Genomic DNA, 20,275 nt, shown 5'->3' with positions numbered 1-20,275 from the left:
AACTAAGAAGACGTGTGTGAGTGTGTGTGTGTATGTGGTGTGTGGTGTGTGATATGAGGCAAGGCAAAAGAATTAAGGTAGGAAACCTTGAAGAGGGCTGGAACGAGGATGAGATCAGAGGAGGAGAGATGGAGTAGGGGAAACGCAACGGCGCAGTCGCAGACGGGCGTGTCGCGGGGTGGGATTGTGGACGTGAGAGGCAGACCGTCCGGAGTTGGTGTGCAGGCCGTTTTCGTTTTCAGCTGAATCGGCGATCATTCGTCGGAGGTTGGATGGGATGGGAGGGGAGCTAGGCCGGGGGTTTGGATTTCGGACGGAATCGACGTGGGTATTGATGAGATGACGGACGGCCGGCGGGACGAGACGATGAGGGGATGAGAAGCGATGAGGAGCACGGGATGAGATTGTATGTATTTGTGATGTGTATGCTGCCGCTGCCTCTTCAACCGACGACCCGCGGAGTGAATGACTCAACAAAGAAAAGGAAGGGAAGAAATTCAGGAGATTGGGCCGGAGGCTAGAGAGGAAGAAAAAAATGCTTGATCTTTTGAAGGCTTCCAGATAACCAAGTCTTGGCTTTTCGGGGGGGCTGGTTTGACGATGCAGCATGCAACAAAGCATCAGGTTGCTGCTTCCCGGATGCAGGTTCTTGGCTGTGGGCTTCGTCCAATTGGCCCCGGCGCAGATCAAGCTGGGAGCCCCTGCAGATTCCTCCGGCAGTGAGCTCCGTCCGCACCACAGGGCCTTAGCTTGCCACAGAGACCATCTCCAGCGGGGTCTGTCTGCCAATTGGGGGTCGTAAATGGCCCGGCAGCGCCCTGGAACCTGCATTCTGAAGTGCCGCCAAGCACTTCTCGTCCATCGTGGGGTCGTCGCAGGGGGTCCTTACGGAGTCCTGGTGCTGGGGCTACACTAGGGCCCGGTGCTGATGCTGATGCTGATGCTGGTGCTGGAGAAGGAGAAGGGTCGGACGAGTCTCAGACCAGATGAACATCAGCACTGCGCAGTCTGATGCTCGTCTTGGAATTTCGCCCTTGTTCTAGACGAAATGCCCGCGACTGATCGAGGCCAGGCCAGCGTTGCTCGGCCGCTCGAGACATCCGGATTCCTGCACCTCGGACCAACAACTGGTGAGGATCCATCCGACATAGCCAGGTCCTGACATAAATCCTGTGCCATTAGACAGTATAGACATTCCAAACGTGCATACGCTTTGCGGCGTAAGAATAATACAGAAGTGGTATACCGACCCGTGGAGTCATGTAACCCGGGTGTCCCCAGCCACCGGAACGGCCCCGTCGCCGACAACCCTACTTTATCCCATCTTTCCACGGCTTCTTACTTTGGAGAACCCGGAAACGAAACGCCGCTCTGCTTTCTCTTTGCGGAATGTGTGGGTTGAGTCGTTTCTGAAATGATATCGTGTATGCTATTGCCAGTCGACCAGAGACGACAGTTGTGCTTCGCCTGGGATGACCGGACAGCTTTGATGCGTCCCTGCGACGTCGCCAGTCCACGCAGCCCGCCGAGACTGAAATGCATCTCTTCGTCCCCATCAACCGCTGTCGTTCGTTGGTAGCGTCTTGTCCTCGGTATGCGAGCCGGCTTGCGCAATACTTCCGAGGAACCAGCCGTGGCGCGAGAACCCTGCCGGGAACCGCGCGCGCCATCCCAACTTCTGGCGTGGATTTCGGGACCTGCTTCGTTGACAGCTGTGTCGTGTCGCGGTTCTCGTCTCACTTCGTCTTGTCCCAGGAGAAAGGTTGGCTCCGTTTTCGCGATGGCGCGGCTCCGTTTGCTCGGGGCCGGATCTCGAATGGAGCAAATCCCGAAGCAGCCGAGACGGTCGTTTTCGAACCTTGATTGTCGAGAGGGTTGACAGACGGCACCTTGGAAGCTTTTTGGTTCTTGTTCGGAATCTTGAAGGCGGTTATCCCTGTGCCAAATTTAGGTCTCTCGGAGGGCTTCTTTGGTGACACCTGTGATGCAGCCTTCGAGCTCTCGACGTCTGTCGCGACCGCCTTGACCTTCCTGGGGGTTGAGAATTCTCCAACATTTTCCGATCCGCGTTTCCTACTCTGGTTCGCCCTCAGAGGAGAAATCGGTTGTGCGGGGACGTCGGAAACTTCAGATGCCAAGTCGTCGGAGTTGTCGCTCACGGCTTCGCTGGGCGAGGGCGACTCAGGCTCCATGGAAGCATCATCGTCTGTGTTCTGCTCCTCCGTGGGCTGCTCCTCGGCGATAGCGCGTTGGTCGTCGGGCTGGGTCACAGATGACGTCGGTTCCCACTGCCGCGCGAACGCGTCTTGTCGCTGATCGCATTGGACGGCCACGACGTACTGTTCCTGGATGCTGCTGTACATGGCATGTCGAATCTCGTCTGGGTCGCTGTTCTCGAGAGCAGCGACGCGCGCCCTTGAAGCATCCCAATGCGATCGTCGAATTTCAGCAATCTCTTCGGCAAGCTTCCATGCAGCGAGCATAATCTCCTTCTCCCGGTCGTCCAAGGATGGCGCCGACTTCAGCGCAGCCAATAAAATGTCCTTCAGGCACGTCAGTCTCGCGACGGGATGTGAGACATCCATCAATCGAGGTGCACTTACGTCTCTATGGGTCATGTTTGCTCCTGTGGCTATGGAATATTTGCGGGTGGTGCATGTCAAGATCCAAGTGTCGAAAGCGCGTTAGAAAAAAAAAAGGTGAAGCAAGTAGGTAGACCTGGTGCGAATTTGCCAGAGATCAATCCAAAAAAGGTGGCAAGAGACGCCCGCCACTCTTGCAAGGAATGAAGGGAATTGAAAGAACAATGAAACCCGGGAGGGAGCAGGCGTGATGCCAACACCTGCCTTTTGCTGCTTTACGGCCGCGCACCTGTGCTGTCCGTCCTGTGGGCCGGGCCCCTGACCGATGTTCCCCTGGCTTTGCTTTTCTTTTTCCACATTACTTCATCATGCGCAAGCAGACGGAAAATTGAAAACAGCCAGTAAATTCTCTCGGCGGCGGGGCCGGTGTGGAGAGTCTCCGGGCGCCGCCGAAACGGCCGGGGACTCTTCCCACTAGTTGGTCTTAAAAGCGGGTACCTATGCCCGTAACACGGCTCCGTCCCCGATAACTGCCTTTCATATTTTAGCAAAAGTCCGAATGACTGAGTGGACATGGCAACTTCTGTTTCGTGCGACCCCCCTCAGCGCATCAAGCGTCGACAGCCTGAATATCGTAAGTGTTCGTGGTTCGTCTCATTGAGAAATCCAGAAGCTTGGGCACATCGGCAGTCGCATCATCGCTAATTTGACACTCTCAATGATCCAGGCCTGGGCTGATGTCAATTCCATACTATGGTGGTGGCTATGGTGGTGAACTAAACATGCAGTTCTAAACAGATTGTTGCCGGGGAGCGGCGAAGTACAGCTTCAGCCACACACAAGACACACAGCTCGCCGGCCATTGAAGAGAGACTGCCTCATGATAGGTTCGCTTCAGCTGCAGGCGCAGCTCAAGTCACGCTGCATAGCCTTGTTCCATAACTGCACTTCTCCATTCCCCTCTGAACGGATTTCCCTTCCGCTCAGAATGGCTTCCTCCTTACATCTTCTCTGAGCTCTTCGACGACACCCCTCCCTCCGCAGAATGAATCAATTCGGCATCGGAGACGACACATGTAGGCGGGTTCAATCCCCCGCTCGAGAATCTCTGAGCACTAACAGTATCATTTCGTAGTAGTTTTACAGTAATCGCGGCAGTCCATGGACATCGAGTCTCCACCATAAATGTCTTCCTCGACGGCCCAGCCATCGATGGCTACATCAGATATCCAGCTGCAAAACCTAGCCCCTGAACCAACATCAGTAGCGCAGGCAGCATCACATGACTCGTCGAACGGACAAGCAACGACTGCAGTAGAAACGACATCGACAACGACGCCGCCATCAGTGAACACATCATCGGACAGGAGGGATTCCAAACCCCAAGCCTACCACAGAGGTCTGCGAACCTTACTCGCCAAGGTCTTTACAATAAAAGGCTGCGTGATAGGGATCATAGGCCTGATTGTAACTGTTCTTGCTGTACCGCCCGCCTTCAAGAGCCAATACCTGTCCGAAGAGCAGCTTAGGTTATCGCAATGGACTGCTTTGAAGGATTATATCGAGCATTGCAGGGAGAATATGGTACCATCCGCTTCTAGTCTATGACCGGAGGCGCATAGACTAACAATCGACGATAGGATGCGCTTGGGTGCCAAGATGCGGCCCGCACGACTTTACCACCGCCGCCTGACATTAAAATCCAACGTTTCGACAAGCTAAGGCGACTTTTGGTCCGCACTTTCGCAAGCGCACTCCATACAAAATATGGCAGTGCATTCGGCGTCCCGAGCAATCCGATTCGTGCAATGACTGTTGCACTTGCTGTTGTGAGTCTCTTCGTCGCAATTTACAGCTTTGTATGGAGTCTTTCCAAGCTAGTTGGGAGCAATCGTACCTCCACACGAATCCGACCTGCTATCATATACAATAGAAACAATGGCGTTTCAGTCGTCGTCGAGATCGACGGAGTCTCATCACAATCCTCTCAACGTCGAGGGACTGGAAGAAGCGCTTGGGTGGACCTCGAAAGAGGATCCGAAGCGAGCGTTGTAATAGCATCAAACCGATTCATAGAAGACACATCCACCATCCGAGACCGATTGCTGCATCCTCCACCACCACCGCCGCCGCCAATTCATTCATTACCGAACGGCACAGAGTTATAGCGGCTGCCATTAATGTTAAAACAAAGGCAATGGGACGCGAGGCTTCTGCTTAAATCTCTCTTCACCGGGAGAACCGAGTATGATAGATGAAAATACTTATTTTGTATTCGGTTTTGCTTTTAGCTCGTTCGTTCGTCTCCATAAGTGTGGCTGCTTCACAGCTTATTTAACTAGGAATAAGTTTCAAAAGCATTATGGTGATTCTTTGCGAAGCGCATTTCCTCATGTCGAGAGCCACAACTAGCTCTGCGAAAGTAGGTTGACAGCTTTCCAGCCGTTGGGCGGCGAGGTTAGGAGGATCAATTAGGTGTTACATTTGTCGTCTGTTATCTGCCAGATCAAAATAAGACTAAAAGTCCACGCTGATGGGGTTATAGGTCCCCGAAAGAGATAGCTTCGAATGACGTCTAATTCCTGTTCAATATAGCCCGACGAACCCATTAGCCATCCGTAAGCCCATAGGATAGTTGCCACAGTGGCTGTGAGTGACAGGGGTTCCTGCAGCGGCAGGCAGCTCGTTCTGCATTCTATCACGCACCAATTAGTGCCATTGAAGAGGGAGGGACGTTTCCACACAGCCCCGCGAAGCTGACTCCAAAAGTCGACCACAAATACGCGTCTCTTCCCACTTCCTCGATCTTGTCCTGCCCGGCTCAGTGGTGAGCCATCTCTACTCACGAGACTCGGCGGAACGAAGAAATATTAACGTCTCTGAGCGACATCCGTTTGATGAGGCCGCTGTTATCATCACAGTGCAGCCCTGATGACAGCACCCGAACCCCCAACCCCACCGCGGACGCCAGCTCAATCGCCCGCCTCGACCCGACCTCGGCACGATGAGAAGGCTGAGGGAGGCAGCAACCTCGGGCGCCTCAAATCATGGGCCTCAGAGAACTCGATTGCAGTGACCGGTTGGCTGGTTGCCTTCATCAGCATGTTAGTGGCGATCGTCGCTCTGTTACCGGGTTTTCGAGGCGAGCGGCTATCGGAAAAGGCCCCCGAACTTGCGGAGTGGACTGCGCTCAAGGACTATATTGAGCAGTGCAAAGAAGAAGTGGTAAACGGATGTTTTCGCCATTTCAAGGCTCGCAATTATGCTAATAAACCTGGTATGACGCAGCTAGGAGGAGCCGGATCGACGGATTGCCAAGAAGTTGTGACGATGCCACTTCCTCCACCGCCGCATGTTCAAACCCACGCAATCAACCAAGTAAAGAGGTTCATGTTCAGTCGCCTGGATAACCATCTACCAAACCTCATTCATAGTACGAGATCATCCGATCTCACCCCCGCTGCTCTGTTGCTGGTGGTGTTCTTGACTCTGCTGCTTGCAGCCGTCTTCTTATTTGCGAGTTTTGAGTGCAACAGGAAGTCCCTGCATTCCCAGACTAAAGAGTTGACAGACGGTGAAGCAATGGTTGAGACTTGGGATGTGGACCTCGCACCATCACTACACCAGAGGACCGGACCTGAGCAAGTCCAGTTGATGAAGACGCCGTGTACCGGGAGCGAGCTTGGACATTTCCGAGCACATATCGAAGTAGACTCAGAGAGGGAATTCGGCCACTTCATTTTCCACGAGTCCGTATTATTTTCAGAACCTTATAAGAACTGGTCTCTTGAGGAGCTCAGGTTCGCAGATTATGAGTACGGTTTCCGTTTGAGCCAGGAACACCCAAACCGCCCACAGATTACGCCCTTACCCAGCAGCTTGGATGCATTATTCCGGCCTTATATTGAATCAACGACTCGCCTTGTGGAAGAGCTTGCCTTTCAAGGCATATTCTTTGAGAAGCCCTACGTCGATTGGTCATCCGAAGAACTTCGGCTTGAGGACTACGGCGAAGGCCTTCGCTTTGGGAGCGGCATTCACGATGCTTTCGCATGCACCGCAATAAGGGAATCCGTATCGTTGGAACTTGACATGCCGAACGTCGAGGGATTCAAATCTCCTCCATTGGAAATTGATTTCGACTCGTTCGACATCTCGACAAATCCTTTCCAGTCCCACGCAACCAAATCTTGGTTTGATGGTTCATATTCAAGTTCCGCCTTAGTCAAGTTCACAGAGAACCAGGAGATTCACGACCGCAGCACTAGAAGAAAGCTGAAAGAGGATGTGGCCCCAATCATGAGATTGGCCTGCCCGTATTACAAGAGGGATCCAGAGACTTACAAAAATCATCGATCATGCTGCGGACCTGGGTGGCCCGAAATATATAGAGTGAAGTGCGTATCACATGCTGCGCTCGTTTCATCGTCCCCGTCTGCGTACTTACGGCTTCCAGGGAGCATCTGTATCGGCGTCACAGATTATTTGACTGCAGCCGGTGTGGAAAATGTTTCAAATCCGAGAGGGAATTGGAGGATCACTATCGCGAACTTGTCCCTTGCCCAATTCTTACTGAGATGAATAGCGACCCAAATTATGGGCTCAAAAAAGAAACCGAGAAGAAGTTGAAGATGAGGAGAATCAACAATTCTAGCGATGCGGAACAATGGGCTTCGATGTATCGCTTGTTGTTTGAGCTTGATGAGACAGCTGACGTGCCGTCGCCATGTAAGTTTTGCTCCCAGTAAAATGATTCGTACTAATTCCAATTAACACAGATTACACGTCCATGAGCAGAAAGGATGATTAGTGGCAGTTGCAAATTTCGATTGTACTGTGCAGTGTTGTCGTTACGGTTGATGTTGCCTACGTGGATATTGTTTCGCCGCCGACAGGCGCAGCAGAGTCCAGGAATACACGGATGGTTGAGGCATCAAGAACATCTGAAAAGGGGATTTGACCCAGACAAAAAGAAGGCGTCATCAACCGCAGGAACGTCAGCATTTGAGATCACAGTAGGAAAGAGAAACCAGAAAAGAAAGAGACAATGGAATTCACTATCAATATTCAGAAGAATTTATGGGCGGTGCGCGACAGACATCGGCCATACATAACCATGGCAGGCAAGATCTGCTCATTTGCCAATCACTCAAGCTCCATCTCCACGAGGTCAGACCTTTTCATCCCTGTGAATGCGTTCGCTTATGTTCGAGACCTTCCGTGATTGTTCCGGTTTGGATGGACCCAAGCCCATAGAGTTTCTCCATCAAAAATCCATAGCGAGGGCATAAGAGGGTGGCAGCGGCGATTGAACTTGTGAATATCTTCCTTCACCTGCGAGATCAACTCAAATAGGTCCCCAATGCTGCCAAGATAGATAGAGTTCCGCCCGCTGAGGATATGGATACAGCCAAACCCTGCTTTCATTAAAGCGTTGCTGAGACTGTTTTCTCGTAACATTGTGTGTCGTCATGGGAACCCTCTGTTGACAACCATCGGGCGCGTTGTACATCTTGGAAGGAGATAAAGAAAACTTGTCTAAGAAGGCAACTTTCCTTTGTGTAATGACGTTATGTTGCCGCCATGGTTTATCCCTTTTTGACCCAAGTAGATTGGCACGTCTCATTAAACGGATTAAATCATTTCTAGCGGCATTCATGCCAAATATCATGAGCCAGAAAGAAAGGTAGAAGGTGTGTCTGAGTGTCGCCGCGCAATCTATTGTTTCTTCATTTCCTCTCAAGGCTGACAATCTTCCGACCCGAAATTGAAAGTAGTAATTACATGCCACCGCACCTGAGCTAACTGTTCGTTTTCGAGCATGTCCGGCTCATCCTTTACGCTCACTGTTCTCCACTTGTAATCTCCAGCTCTCAACATCCACGGCCGGCAACTTGCTCTTCTTTATGTATCCGGACTTCTCAGCATTCTCCTGCAATATTTGTCGGGTCTGCGGTGACAACGGAGACGGCAAGGTCTCCCACATCTTCGCAACCGCGTCGTCCAAGTCGTGGAAGGGGTCGAAATCATGACCTTCAGCGTGTGGCATACATATCCGCATGTACTTGATCACCTCGATAAGCTCAAACGGGCTGGAATCCAAGTAAGTCTTTTCGTACGGGCTCGCCCCAGAAAGCAGGACGTCGCTGTAGAGGTGGAATCGGTTGCAGGTGATCATGACATAACCAAGAATGAGGGCTGAACAAGTTTCTTGAGAGGAGCGTTCTCCAGTCCCTCGACAGGCCCTGGATACGTAACAGTCTCGTATCTTGTCGGACAAATACTTGAGCAATGCAGCCCGCATCGACTTCCTCGCTCGTTTGAGAACCTCTACTGAACGTTAGTTATACTAACCAGATACCGACACACGTGGTTTGTCCTTGGGCAACTTACCTTGTCCGTTGAAGTTGCGACTTGGCCAGAAGTACGTGCTCGAAACGAGCAAATCCACGGGGCAGTTGGGATCCCAATCACGTTCAAGAGTGCTATTATGTGCTGCCAAGAAAATGAGGTTGGTGAATGTCTTTTCGCGCCCACATCCCACGCGTTGGTGCATAGAGCGACGGGAAGATTGGTGGCCGCCATGGAGGTGGGCAGCCATTGTCGATACCAGACACCCAAGCGACGGTCGATGAGATATTTGTCCGCCAGTCTGATCACTTGTTGCAGCTCGAGATCCTCTAGAGTTCGAGGCACGGCCGAATCCCAGCCGTGGGCGATGGCGAGTATAACAAACATTCCCCAGACATCGTCATCAGGCAGGTGTACAACCCAAGAACCATGCGCGGGCTTTGATTCTGCAAACCCACCAAAGAGCATACTTTTGAAGACAGGAGACCAGTCGGCTAAAATTGAGAATTTCACCACGAACCGTCTGCTCTTGTGCTCATCTCGAACCTTCTCGATGTCTTCCGGATTGTGAATGTCTGGCAGGGGCTTTTCGTCGCAGGGTCCGACGCAGAGCTCGACATCTCCTCGGCTGCTTCCCACAAAGATCTTCTCCGTAGGGTCCTGATAACAATTCTTTAGGTGCGACCACGTCGGCAGGATGCGACGCTGAGACCTGTTAACTTGAAATGCAATGTATCTCCAGATAGGGTGTGTCATTCCCATCTTGAATATCCGGACTGGGCTCGTATTTTCTTCTGGCGGGTGACAACAGCATGTCGGGTTGACTCAAGAGGGAAGATGTCGGTTGAGCGAGTGTTCTAGGAAGGAACATTAATATAAGTCACTACCAAATATTTGGACTCTACATCTACACTACCTTTTCGTTTAGAACTTTCGTATTCTACTGCATTCGAAAGTTCCAGCAATGCTAGTCTTCTGAATTATTTTAAAACCTGAAAGAGCATGTTACTAAAAGACATTGAAAGAATCCTCTGTCAAATGAGTGAACATGCTGCATGTGTGTAGGGTTGCCAATTGGAACCGGACTCTTCGCCAGCATGTGCCTCTTTAACTAGCAGTTGACAAAGAATTTGAATTCGACTGTGACTCAGAAACTCCCACCTTCCGACCTGCCCGCTTCTTTCTTCTGTAACAATCACCTGCTATGGCATCCTTCAGACACCCGTCTTCTTGGCCTGGTTTTGAAGATACTTAAGATGGGCTTCAGTAACAGGAGACTCCAGCTTTTCCACAATGCTTTTGACCTTCTGTTTGATTACCGGGAAAGGATTGCAAGATGCGTGATAGTACTGGTCATGCGTTTGGAACTGTATTCCTTGAATTGCGGAGGATAGTTCGTTGATGCTCCCAGAATAATTGGGTGTCCCAGTTCGCAGAAGAGCAACGTCTTCCAAGCCTATTCGATGCATCTGGTGGATGAGTGTCCCGAGAATCAGATGCACACATTGCTCTGATGACATGTTGCAACCGGAACTATATCCATATCCATAATTGTTATTGTTTACCTGACATTTTTCTCTTTTCAGAGTGTCCTGGATGGCGTCGTAAAGAAGACTGGTCATATTCTGAATGGCTGATTTTCTCGTCTGAGCGATGCTCTCTAGAAAGTTATCAGATAAGAAAGAATCGTGGTCGTACCAGAAAGGGACTCAAGGTACCAAGAATTCCAGGTGGCTCAAGAAACATGTATGTGTCGAGAGCTATCCCGTCTTTGCTGAGTAGATGGTCGTCGCTATCGATCTTCGACTTGCATAGTAGATCCATCGCAAAGCGACGGAAGGTCTTCTCGTGACCAAGTTCCCATGATATCCACATGATGACTTCATTTCCTTCTGTGGGTGCCATACCGCTATCAGAATAGGGTTTGAACCAGCCAGGCGCCCATGGCTTAAGAATTTCGGTCATGTCGTATTTCTCCGTCGTCGCAAGCAATTGGTATAGATGATCTTTCGAAAGAGACCCGGGTATGTGTTGAAAGTGACTGTGAACAATGCCCAAAACAACGAAGACGGCAGATGCGTTGTCTTCGGGCATCTCGACTTCCCAAGGGTCCGAACCTTTGGGTCTCGACTCGGCAAAACCGGAAAACAGCATTGCGCGAAAGACTGCGGACCACCGAGCGAGGGATCTCGAGCATACGACAAGTTCGTGCACATGAGATCCTTCTTTCTCGCCATCGCCAACTTTCAGAGTGAGGTCCCCGCGTGAATCGAAGTAAAACGCATGGCCAACTGCAAGCGTCTCCATCCACTCTTTGAGGCATGCCCAGACGGCCGGGTCAGAGAGAGTCTCGGATACACTGCATCTTAGTTAGATCATCCCCACTGGATAATATCCTCATGCCTGAGCGGTTTTATTCTTGAGGTATCCCAAGGAGTATGTGGGATACAAAAGACCCATATCACGACCTAATCAGATGAGATACTCACAAGGGCTTCGTCTTCTCCTCAACGTGCCTGAACATCCATGGCATGCCATCTAACGCATCAAGCTGGCTTACCATCGCGAATAACTGGGCTGGTGGCGAAGCTCAGTTGAAGTTGAATTGCTTCGACTGGAAGGAGAACGCCTTGACGGAGGAAATCAAGATGAAATTGGACTTCAAGGGTTGCTGTAGGATAGTAGTTCTAGTTTCAAACTGCGTGACGTTGAGCTGGAAAATTCAAACAGAGTAAATCTGTCGCGAATTTCGTGCACTTATGTTGATAAATCCATTTTTGGATGTCATAGGTTGTGAACCGGAACGCGGGGTCAGCGAAGCTAATGTTCGAGGCCGTCAACCAGAGACATTACCTCACGTGGTAGCACTGAGCGAGAGGACCAGTTGGAGTGGGTTAATCGCTGCTGTATCTCCAAGTTCTCTGCATTTCGTGCCTGTCAGCCAGCATTTGAATGAACTAATAATGCAGGAGGCCTACCATGTCGTTGACATAACTCAAAGATTAGGCACGGTTATTCGCCATAGTGTCGCATATTTTCATCAGCAATTCATCTTTCTTCACATTTCTTCCACTTAGTCTCGTCCATACCAGCCCTCCCCACCTTATCATTTGAAGCAGTGTTTGTTCTCCATCTATCTTACTCTGCGATTTCATCCTTCTTATCTTATGTACTGTCACTTTTACCGTTCTCTATTTTCTCATTGGAGTATCAACAGTAAATGCGCTAGAAGTCTGATTCATCTGAAGAATTCATGGCTGTACGAAGCTGTCCCTTTTCTCCCGCTTGAATAAGACATACCAGTCCAGTCTCAGATACCACTGTAATAGGGACATTAAGATGAGCGCCTCCCCTGTCATCTATCAAGAGCATCCTCATTCTGCCTCCCTATTTGAACTATATACCAGTCTTCTTTGCCTGAGCTCTCAAGTGTTGAAGGTGCATCTCCGTAACTGGTGCAGAAGTATGCTGAAGTATCCTTTCCACCTCCATTTGAATACTGGGCCAAGGGTCGCAATTTTCGTGGCCCCAAACCTTTATACTAGCTGGGAGGTCTTGAATCAAGGACAAAAGATCATCAAGACTCCCGAGGTACTCCCACGAGGCTCCGTCCAACAAGGCGACTCGCCTCAGCCCAATACTGCAAATATTTTGGATGATCACACCGAGAAACAGACTGTCGCATTGCTCACTAGTAATGGGATGCAGTGCTCCACGGTACCTCGGGGAAACATCAGTTTCTTCATCGATTTTGATACGCCTCTTGCATTTCTGGGAGATGAGCGCGTTTTGAATGGCGGTATGAAGGTAATCCAGCACCTTCTGGACAAGCTTCTCTCGTTCTTGAGCTATACTCTCTAGAGAAGGAGCAATCAGCATCATGGGAGCTCGAGCCTGAGTAACATTTACATTATAATTGTATAAACAAAAGAGGATTGACTTACCCAGTATCCCAGGGGCCTCCAGGCTCGCGTGAAATCTCAAAGGAATGTTATCTCTGTCCAGACATTGACCAGCCTTATCAACACGCGATCTCATCAATAGGCTGTCCGCTACTTTTCTGAACGTAGCTTCGTGACCTAGGCCCCAGGCGATTGCCATCATGGTTTCGCTCCCATCAACTGATGTAACATCAGCGAGGTCAAGCTTGGCAAACCACCCACTGGCCCATGGTCGAAGTATTTCCGTAATGTCGTACTTATCTACTACGACTAGAAGCTCGTACAAGTCGGTCCTGTCCAAAGATCCCGGGATTTTGTCATAATGACAGTGCAGTATAGAGAGAACCAGGACAAACGGCGCAATCTTATCATCAGGCAGCTGGACCGTCCATAGAGTGTTGTTGTTTGCTGGTTTGGACTCCATGAAACCTCGAAAAAGCATTGCCTCGAAAACGGGGGACCATCGCGCGACTGATCTGGAGCAAACGACAAAGTCCTGAACAGTCTCAGCAGGATTCCCGACTCTCAAGACAAGATCGCCACGAGTGTCAAAGTGAAAGGCTTTGCCGGACGCAAGAGATGCCACAGCGGCCTTCAGACTTTTCATGTTGTAGCTATCCCCATCTGCGGCGGCAACGAAGCCGAACTTTCGAATTTCACCACTTTCTTGTGACATATTTGCGCCGGAATTCCAGACCTGAAGCTCGCTGGTAAGAGATCTGGGCCAAGGTTATCAGTAAATGGTCATCGAGGTAAGAGGCCCAAGGGCCAGAGCTCATCTATAAGGATGTCGACTAAAATCAAGTTATGCAGAGGTTCCCTTACGTAAAGCGTTGAGAGTATGTATAGAGGGGTCTTCTCTGCTTCTTCTTCGCCATATCGAGGAGTAAAGATGCGAGAGAGCCGGTTTGATTTCATGGGACAGGGACACAAAAGATGACTCCAAATAACTCGAGCGTCTTAGATGTACAGTATTGCCAAATATCTTTGGTTGCTATCAGTCAATGACATCATGGGTCTCTGGATACTGATCTGACGAAGCGGGGGGGACGTAATGCGGGAGGCCAACCAGATTTCATTTGGCCGAGACGGCAATTGGATGAATCTGGGAACTTTAAGCCGGGCTTATGCAAGGAAACCGTGCAAGTTCGCATCTTAATTCTTATTTTCTCAATAATATCTAAAAAAAAAAAGGAAAAAAAAAAAAGTACTATATCCAATTAAGTTATGCTCCAAGCAGCATATCGCAAGATAATTGCATATCTTTGTATATCAGAATGATGGTGATTTGATTACTAGAAAGTCAATATCTAGCTGCTAGTAGTGTCTCCCATGAAATTCGATTCCTTCTGAGGTAATCCAATTACAAGTAAAATGTTAGAAGTGTAGTTTCAAATAAGAGTTCTTGGCGAATGCTCTCTTTTGAACCAGCAACCTTCTTTCATCCTTGGAGTATAATCCATCTCCAGTCTTCTCTCCCAGCCTTCCTCGTGAGATGTAGTTGTCCTCCAACCAGTCGGTGTAATCAGCTCTCTCCGGGTTCACTGCGCCCATGTTCACTCTGTTCCTCTCCACTTCCCACACCGTGTCCAAACCCACTTCATCCATCCTCTCACAGGGTCCCTTCTCCGCATGGAAGAAGTCGCGGAACAGTGCGTCGATGTCCCGGGGCGAGGCCAGCTCGGCCTGCAGGATCCTCAACGTGTCTGACTTGATCGCTGACCAGATCCGATTGAAGACGAAGCCGACAGATTCGTGCGGAAGGGCGAGCGGCGTGAAACCAACACTGCGCATCTGCTCCTTGAGGAATGGCATGAGCTCCTTGTCCGTGGCTCCGCAGGTCATCAGCTCCACGTAGGTGTTGCGGGGAGGAAGGTGGTAGTGGGTGTTGAGAAGGCGCTCAGGGCGAGAAATCAAGTTCCTGAGAGCCGACGTCGGCCATGTAGAGCTGTTGGATGCGATGATGCAGTCCTCAGGCACGAGCGAGTCGACTTTGCCCAGCTGCTCGCGCTTGATCTCTGGATCCTCTGGGAGGGCCTCGATGACCATCCACGGATTGGCGCCGCAGGAGTCTTCAAGCACGGAGCTGGTGGTGACGTGACCGGGATGCGTCTCGCGGACAGCGCAGGCGGTTGTGAGGGCGTCGCTGACATAGTCAATCGCCGAGGCGAGGGCCTTGGGGTTGATGTCTTGCAGGATGACGGGGCGGCCGGTGGAGGCCCACATTACGGCGACGCGGCGGCCGAGGACACCCGCTCCGAAGACCACGACGGGCCGAGAAGTGGGGTCGGCGGGCGGGGTCCATTTCGGGATTGGATGCACTGACTGCTCAGGAGAAATACTTGAGTATGGGCGAACTTGATGTGGAGATGAGATGAAATTTGATTGCCGGCATTGAGTTGTAAGTCGGGCTTTCGGGAGGAGTGCTGTGGTCGTTGGCAGGAGCCTGCCGATGGCTTGGGGTTTTGTGATGCTTCGGTTTATGACCGCGCTTGTGGTGGGCTGAAGGCGCCATAGCTGCTGACAAGTTCTTCTCGAAGCCATTGCTATTGTTGATGATTTGATCTTAGCGTCAAAAGTATTCCCGGGGAAAAAGTGGCCGTTTTATGTGGCGTCCCCAGCTCTCCCACGCTGGGTTGACGATGATGGCAATGTCGCATGATGGGGGTGGTCAGGGGAGTGGCGTGATGTTGTCGTCCAACGCTGGGCTGACCACAAACGCCAAGTTCGCGTTTTCATGGTTCGAGTTTCAATCGAATGATAATTTTGGAAAATCCCTTAGATCTCCCCGGGAAAGACTGGTCATCTGCCTGGACAATCGATGTTGTTTGCCATTGCGCCCTGCCCGTTCCCGTCAACCACTGCGCCATCCAGGATTAAGATCAGAGCCAAGCCGGACCTCAGATATTCTCACTGCGGCTGCTCCAAATGGGGCGTTTTGGGAATCCATGGACATCTTACGACTCTGGCCAGTTTGACAAAGACATCTCACGTATCTTTTTCGTTTCCAGTGGCTTGTATCAAAAGTCCGGACTGGGGTGTAAATTTGAAATACGTTCGTCGTGTTTGGTGGTGTCGATTTCCAGCTGCGTAAAGGGGGCGTGGGGTGACTAATACGTGGTCTGTGCGGGACACAATGGATCTCCGGACATCTGTGCCGGATATTATCCGACGCACCTCAATTCCCCAGTGTTCCTATCCTTCCAGGTAACCCATCTTTTTCCCACGACTTGCGTCGCGACGCGAGCACATTGAAAGGATCCAAAACGCAATGTGTGGTATCCACGTCGCCGTCCAACGTGACGAAGTCCCGACGCTTCCCGCTGAGACACTTCGGTGCTTGTGCAATCGCGGACCGGACCATGTTGGAAAAGCTCAGTCACAGATACAGCCCAACAGCCCCGAGACTGGACCCGTGTTCCTGAGCTTCACCTCGACTGTTCTCGCGTTGCGCGGTGACCATGTCACGCAACAGCCATTCCGCGACGCGTTGACGGGCTCAGTGCTCTGCTGGAACGGGGAAGCCTGGAAGATTGGGGGAGAACCTGTTGACGGCAACGATGGCGAGGCCATCTTTGCACTGCTCGTATCGGCCAGTAGCCGCGACACCAGCGAGGACACAGTCTTGGACGCGCTTCGCACCATCGAAGGGCCCTTTGCATTCGTCTACTATGACGCAATCTCTTCTCGGCTATACTTTGGCCGCGACCGTCTGGGGCGACGGTCATTGCTACTCAATCAGGAAGATGGACTGAGGTTATCTAGCATTGCGGAGGATACTTCGCCGGCGTGGACTGAGGTTGAGGCTGATGGTATCTACGTGCTTGACTTGGTGGCATGGAGGCGTGACTCGAAGGAGCCGATGACACCGCGGCCATGGTCGCAAGACGTCGAGGAGACAGTAAGTCATTCAATCCAGCAAGGCGTGTGCCAGTTTTGCTACTTACGACGATAGGTCCTCAATATCGGCGTCTTTAATGCAACCCTTCCATCCTCAGAAGTCCCGCCTTTGTCACAGGTCTCGCCATCAGTTCAGGCGGTACGAAACCAGCTCACTGAGTCGCTCAAACTGCGCGTCTTGAACGTGCCTCCGCCCCCAGCTCATGACGCGAATAATGACACCAGGATCTGCGTGTTGTTCTCTGGCGGATTGGATTGTACGATTCTGGCGCGCATGGCGAGCGATCTCCTACCTCCCAGTCAAGGCATCGATCTTGTCAATGTGGCTTTCGAGAATCCCCGCTTGGCGTCGCGAGCTGAGAACTCAGCCGATGGCGTCAGCATCTACGAAGCGTGTCCTGACAGAATCACAGGCAGGAAGTCATTTGCGGAACTGACTGCTGTCTGTCCGGACCGCCGATGGAGATTCATTGCCGTAAGCTGACGTCCGGCTGCCGCTTTCGGCATTTGCTGACTCCTTCCAGATCAACATCCCTTATCAAGACGTATTAGCTCACCGGAGTCAAGTCATATCTCTGATGTACCCTCACAACACCGAGATGGACTTGTCCATTGCCTACGCGCTCTACTTCGCCGCGCGTGGCATCGGCATGTCCCAGAGCCACCCATCTGACGCCTCCACCGAGTACAGCACCCCAGCAAGGGTCTTGCTCTCCGGTCTTGGAGCAGACGAGCTCTTCGGCGGCTACGTTAGACACGCGACAGCTTTCTCTCGGAGAGGGTATCCTGGTCTACTTGACGAGCTTAAGCTAGATGTTGGTCGACTCGGGAAGCGAAACCTGGGTCGGGATGACAGGGCGATGGCACACTGGAGTCGCGAGGTGCGGTTTCCTTATCTGGATGAGAACTTCGTCAAATGGGCCGTTGAGTCTCCGGTGTGGGAAAAGTGCGATTTCGGGTATACTGAAGCCCAGTCTGGCATTGAGCCCGAGAAGAGGGCATTGAGGCTCCTCGCTGAAGCGCTCGGCATGGTTTCCGTCGCCCGGGAGAAGAAGAGAGCCGTAAGACCCCTGCCCAAAAGCTTGAAGCATTCGTCTAACAATCCCTCAGATTCAGTTCGGTTCCAGAACCGCCAAGATGGAGAGCGGGAAGACCAAGGGCACCACTCTCATTGCCCCTTGAGGTCCTTGTGGAGTCGCAAGTGCACTCAAATGCTGGCTGTGATGACTCACAGATACTTCCGAGCTGGTGACCGCCTCAGGACCGCCGCCAACATTGTGTGTTGGTGCTTTGCACTAACCCTCTGTTGGGGGTGTGTTCCTGAAGATTACACACAAGGTCTCCAGCCATGATGTCGTAAAGGCAAGTCTGAGCCAGCTTAAGACTCCCGGGAAATAGCCTAATAGGCAGTGAGGAACTGCTTTTGTGGTCTGTAGTAGTGGGAATATTCAGGCTATTCGGCCAATGTACGTGGGAAGACCAAGTTCCCTGCTGTCTGGGCAAGCTGAGTAGTCTAGCTCCCTTGGACGAAGTTGAGGAATCCAAGATGTCCAATGGATGCAAGGAGATTCACATAAAATGAGCGTTGTCATCGTGTAGTTGTGAAGCCGCGATGAACCCGCTCCAGCTCTCGTATTGTACCCATCAATATTGCCAACCACCCCCAAGAGCCCATCAACGAACTTCCTGTCACAGCACCATCATATTTAGAACAGACTGTTGCGTACGAAACTTATCTATGTGCCCTTTAACATCATAGAAGCTATCAAGGTGCCCAAGCTGTTAGCCCGCAGTAAACCCACTAGATTGCAAACCACAAGGTGCGTCTGAGTTTGCGGTTTGGCGGGAACCTGGCCATCTGATTGGCAAAGAGGATTATCCCATGGATGTAAAGATTGCAGCCTAGAAAATAAGAAAGGTTTTCCTTGGGCTCTTTCTTTTCACGGGACAAAACTTTACAACAGCTTGTTTAATAAAAACTCATTCACACGAAGCCTCAACACCCCCGTCAGTCACCAAAAAATCTTCTCCCCAAAAGTCATGGAGACCCCTTACGTGATTCTGGACCCCAAGGGCTCCGAAATCAAGACTGATCACGAGAACGAGGCGCAATGGAAGTCGCTGAAAATGGGCAGCCCGAACGAGACCGTATACCTCGAGGACAGCGGCGATCTCACTCTTGTTGTCGGCGGCGACCTCGGCGCATACGACACAGGCGACGCCACAGCCGACGATGGTGCTACAGAGATCCCGGATGCCTCGAGACGCTTCGTCGTATGCTCCAAGACCATGAAGCGCGTTTTTGAGGTTTTTAGAAAAATGCTCTTTCCTACTTTCGCCTTTGCCGAGTCGAAGCCAGTCGACGAGCCTTGGGTGGTTCATCTGCCGGAGGATGCCCCCGAGCCGATGTTCATCATGCTGTCGTACGCCCATGGCTTGTTTTCCAACATTCCTAGGACTCTTTCTCTTGTTGAGATTCGTGAGGTTCTCTTCTTGACGAACAAATATCTCTTCACTCAACACATGGACTCGATTGTTGAGAAGTGGCTGAGGCCCTACCGAGGGTCGGTCGTTTTGGATCGCTGGGATCAGTACCAGATGGCGGGGATTGCTTGGGAACTCGGCGACAAGGTTTTGTTTGAGGGCATTAGCCTTGATCTAGCTCGACACTGCCTGAAGATCACGCGGTCCGATGCGCCCGACCTTGAAGGATTGGTCTTGCGGGATGAGTACTTTCCTGAAGGCTCTCGTGTGGTCTGTAAGTCGCAAGACTACACTCCTGATTCCTAGATCTCTTTGCTGACCGAGGGAAAAGCCTGGATAGACTCTTACATTGAGCGCTTTCTGTCTCAGCTGAACGCTAAGATCGACGACGGCATTCAAAAGTGCAGCGAGGGAACGATATGTAGCATCCCCCAACGACAGAAGCCGCGGAGGAAAGTGTGGCCCGAGCCTCAGTGGTATGACTGCACGGAACGTGTGGACCTCTCGCTTTCCATCGTCGATGACGCCGTTGGCATCACGCGCGAGTCTGTACCACTAGGATCGGTGCACTGTTGCTACAACACTCTTGACGAAATATACTTTGCACTCCCGCGAAATGAGATGAACAACTTGGACGGTCACGATTGCTTTCCTTTTCAGGAAATGATGGACTTGATGACAGACGCGGTCTACAGCCCTGCAGATGGTTCTCGACTGGACATCGAGCAGTCCGGTCACCTCGACAGCCAGGCTCGGATTTCGGGATGGAACAATCCCGAGTTCTGGGGACCGATGTAGTGTACGTCGATGGATTGATACATGCATTCAAGCAGTTGGTAGTTCTAATGGGAGATTTGAGGTAGTTGAGATAGGATAAGAGATGCATACGACTGAGTCTTGCTAAACTGAGGCAGAATCGATCAATCACGAAGAATACGAAGTGCTTGGTAAAGCAGACGATCATGAAGATACTCACATATGAAGAGACAAGCGCTGCTTTCTGCTATGTACCTACCT

The 20,275-nt window shown here is 51.2% G+C and overlaps 4 protein-coding genes across 4 annotated transcripts; 2 read left to right on the top strand and 2 right to left on the bottom strand.

Moving 5' to 3' along the window:
• Positions 1–1,736: 1,736 nt before the first annotated feature.
• CkaCkLH20_08884 (uncharacterized protein) lies at positions 1,737–9,695 on the bottom strand (the record flags this gene model as incomplete). The annotated part of the gene is made up of 5 exons (XM_038891599.1): positions 1,737–2,543; positions 2,604–2,632; positions 8,430–8,912; positions 8,976–9,067; positions 9,127–9,695. The coding sequence occupies 5 exons, from the start codon at positions 9,693–9,695 to the stop codon at positions 1,737–1,739; spliced, it is 1,980 nt and encodes a 659-aa protein (XP_038743235.1).
• A 4,556-nt stretch (positions 9,696–14,251) lies between these two features.
• CkaCkLH20_08883 (3-hydroxyacyl-CoA dehydrogenase) lies at positions 14,252–15,100 on the bottom strand (the record flags this gene model as incomplete). Its single annotated transcript, XM_038891598.1, has 1 exon — positions 14,252–15,100. The coding sequence occupies one exon, from the start codon at positions 15,098–15,100 to the stop codon at positions 14,252–14,254; it is 849 nt and encodes a 282-aa protein (XP_038743234.1).
• Positions 15,101–16,145: 1,045 nt separating this feature from the next.
• Positions 16,146–17,956, top strand: CkaCkLH20_08882 (asparagine synthase related protein; the record flags this gene model as incomplete). The annotated part of the gene is made up of 4 exons (XM_038891597.1): positions 16,146–16,775; positions 16,830–17,249; positions 17,299–17,835; positions 17,885–17,956. 4 exons carry the CDS (start codon positions 16,146–16,148, stop codon positions 17,954–17,956), a joined length of 1,659 nt encoding a protein of 552 aa, XP_038743233.1.
• An 858-nt stretch (positions 17,957–18,814) lies between these two features.
• Positions 18,815–20,056, top strand: CkaCkLH20_08881 (uncharacterized protein; the record flags this gene model as incomplete). Its single annotated transcript, XM_038891596.1, has 2 exons — positions 18,815–19,532; positions 19,590–20,056. 2 exons carry the CDS (start codon positions 18,815–18,817, stop codon positions 20,054–20,056), a joined length of 1,185 nt encoding a protein of 394 aa, XP_038743232.1.
• Positions 20,057–20,275: the final 219 nt, after the last annotated feature.

The sequence above is a fragment of the Colletotrichum karsti genome (assembly GCF_011947395.1).
Source record: "Colletotrichum karsti strain CkLH20 chromosome Unknown Scaffold30, whole genome shotgun sequence".
Taxonomy (NCBI): Eukaryota; Fungi; Ascomycota; class Sordariomycetes; order Glomerellales; family Glomerellaceae; genus Colletotrichum; species Colletotrichum karsti.
The sequence above is the reverse complement of the archived record's forward strand: the minus strand, read 5'-3'. Positions and strand labels throughout refer to the sequence as shown.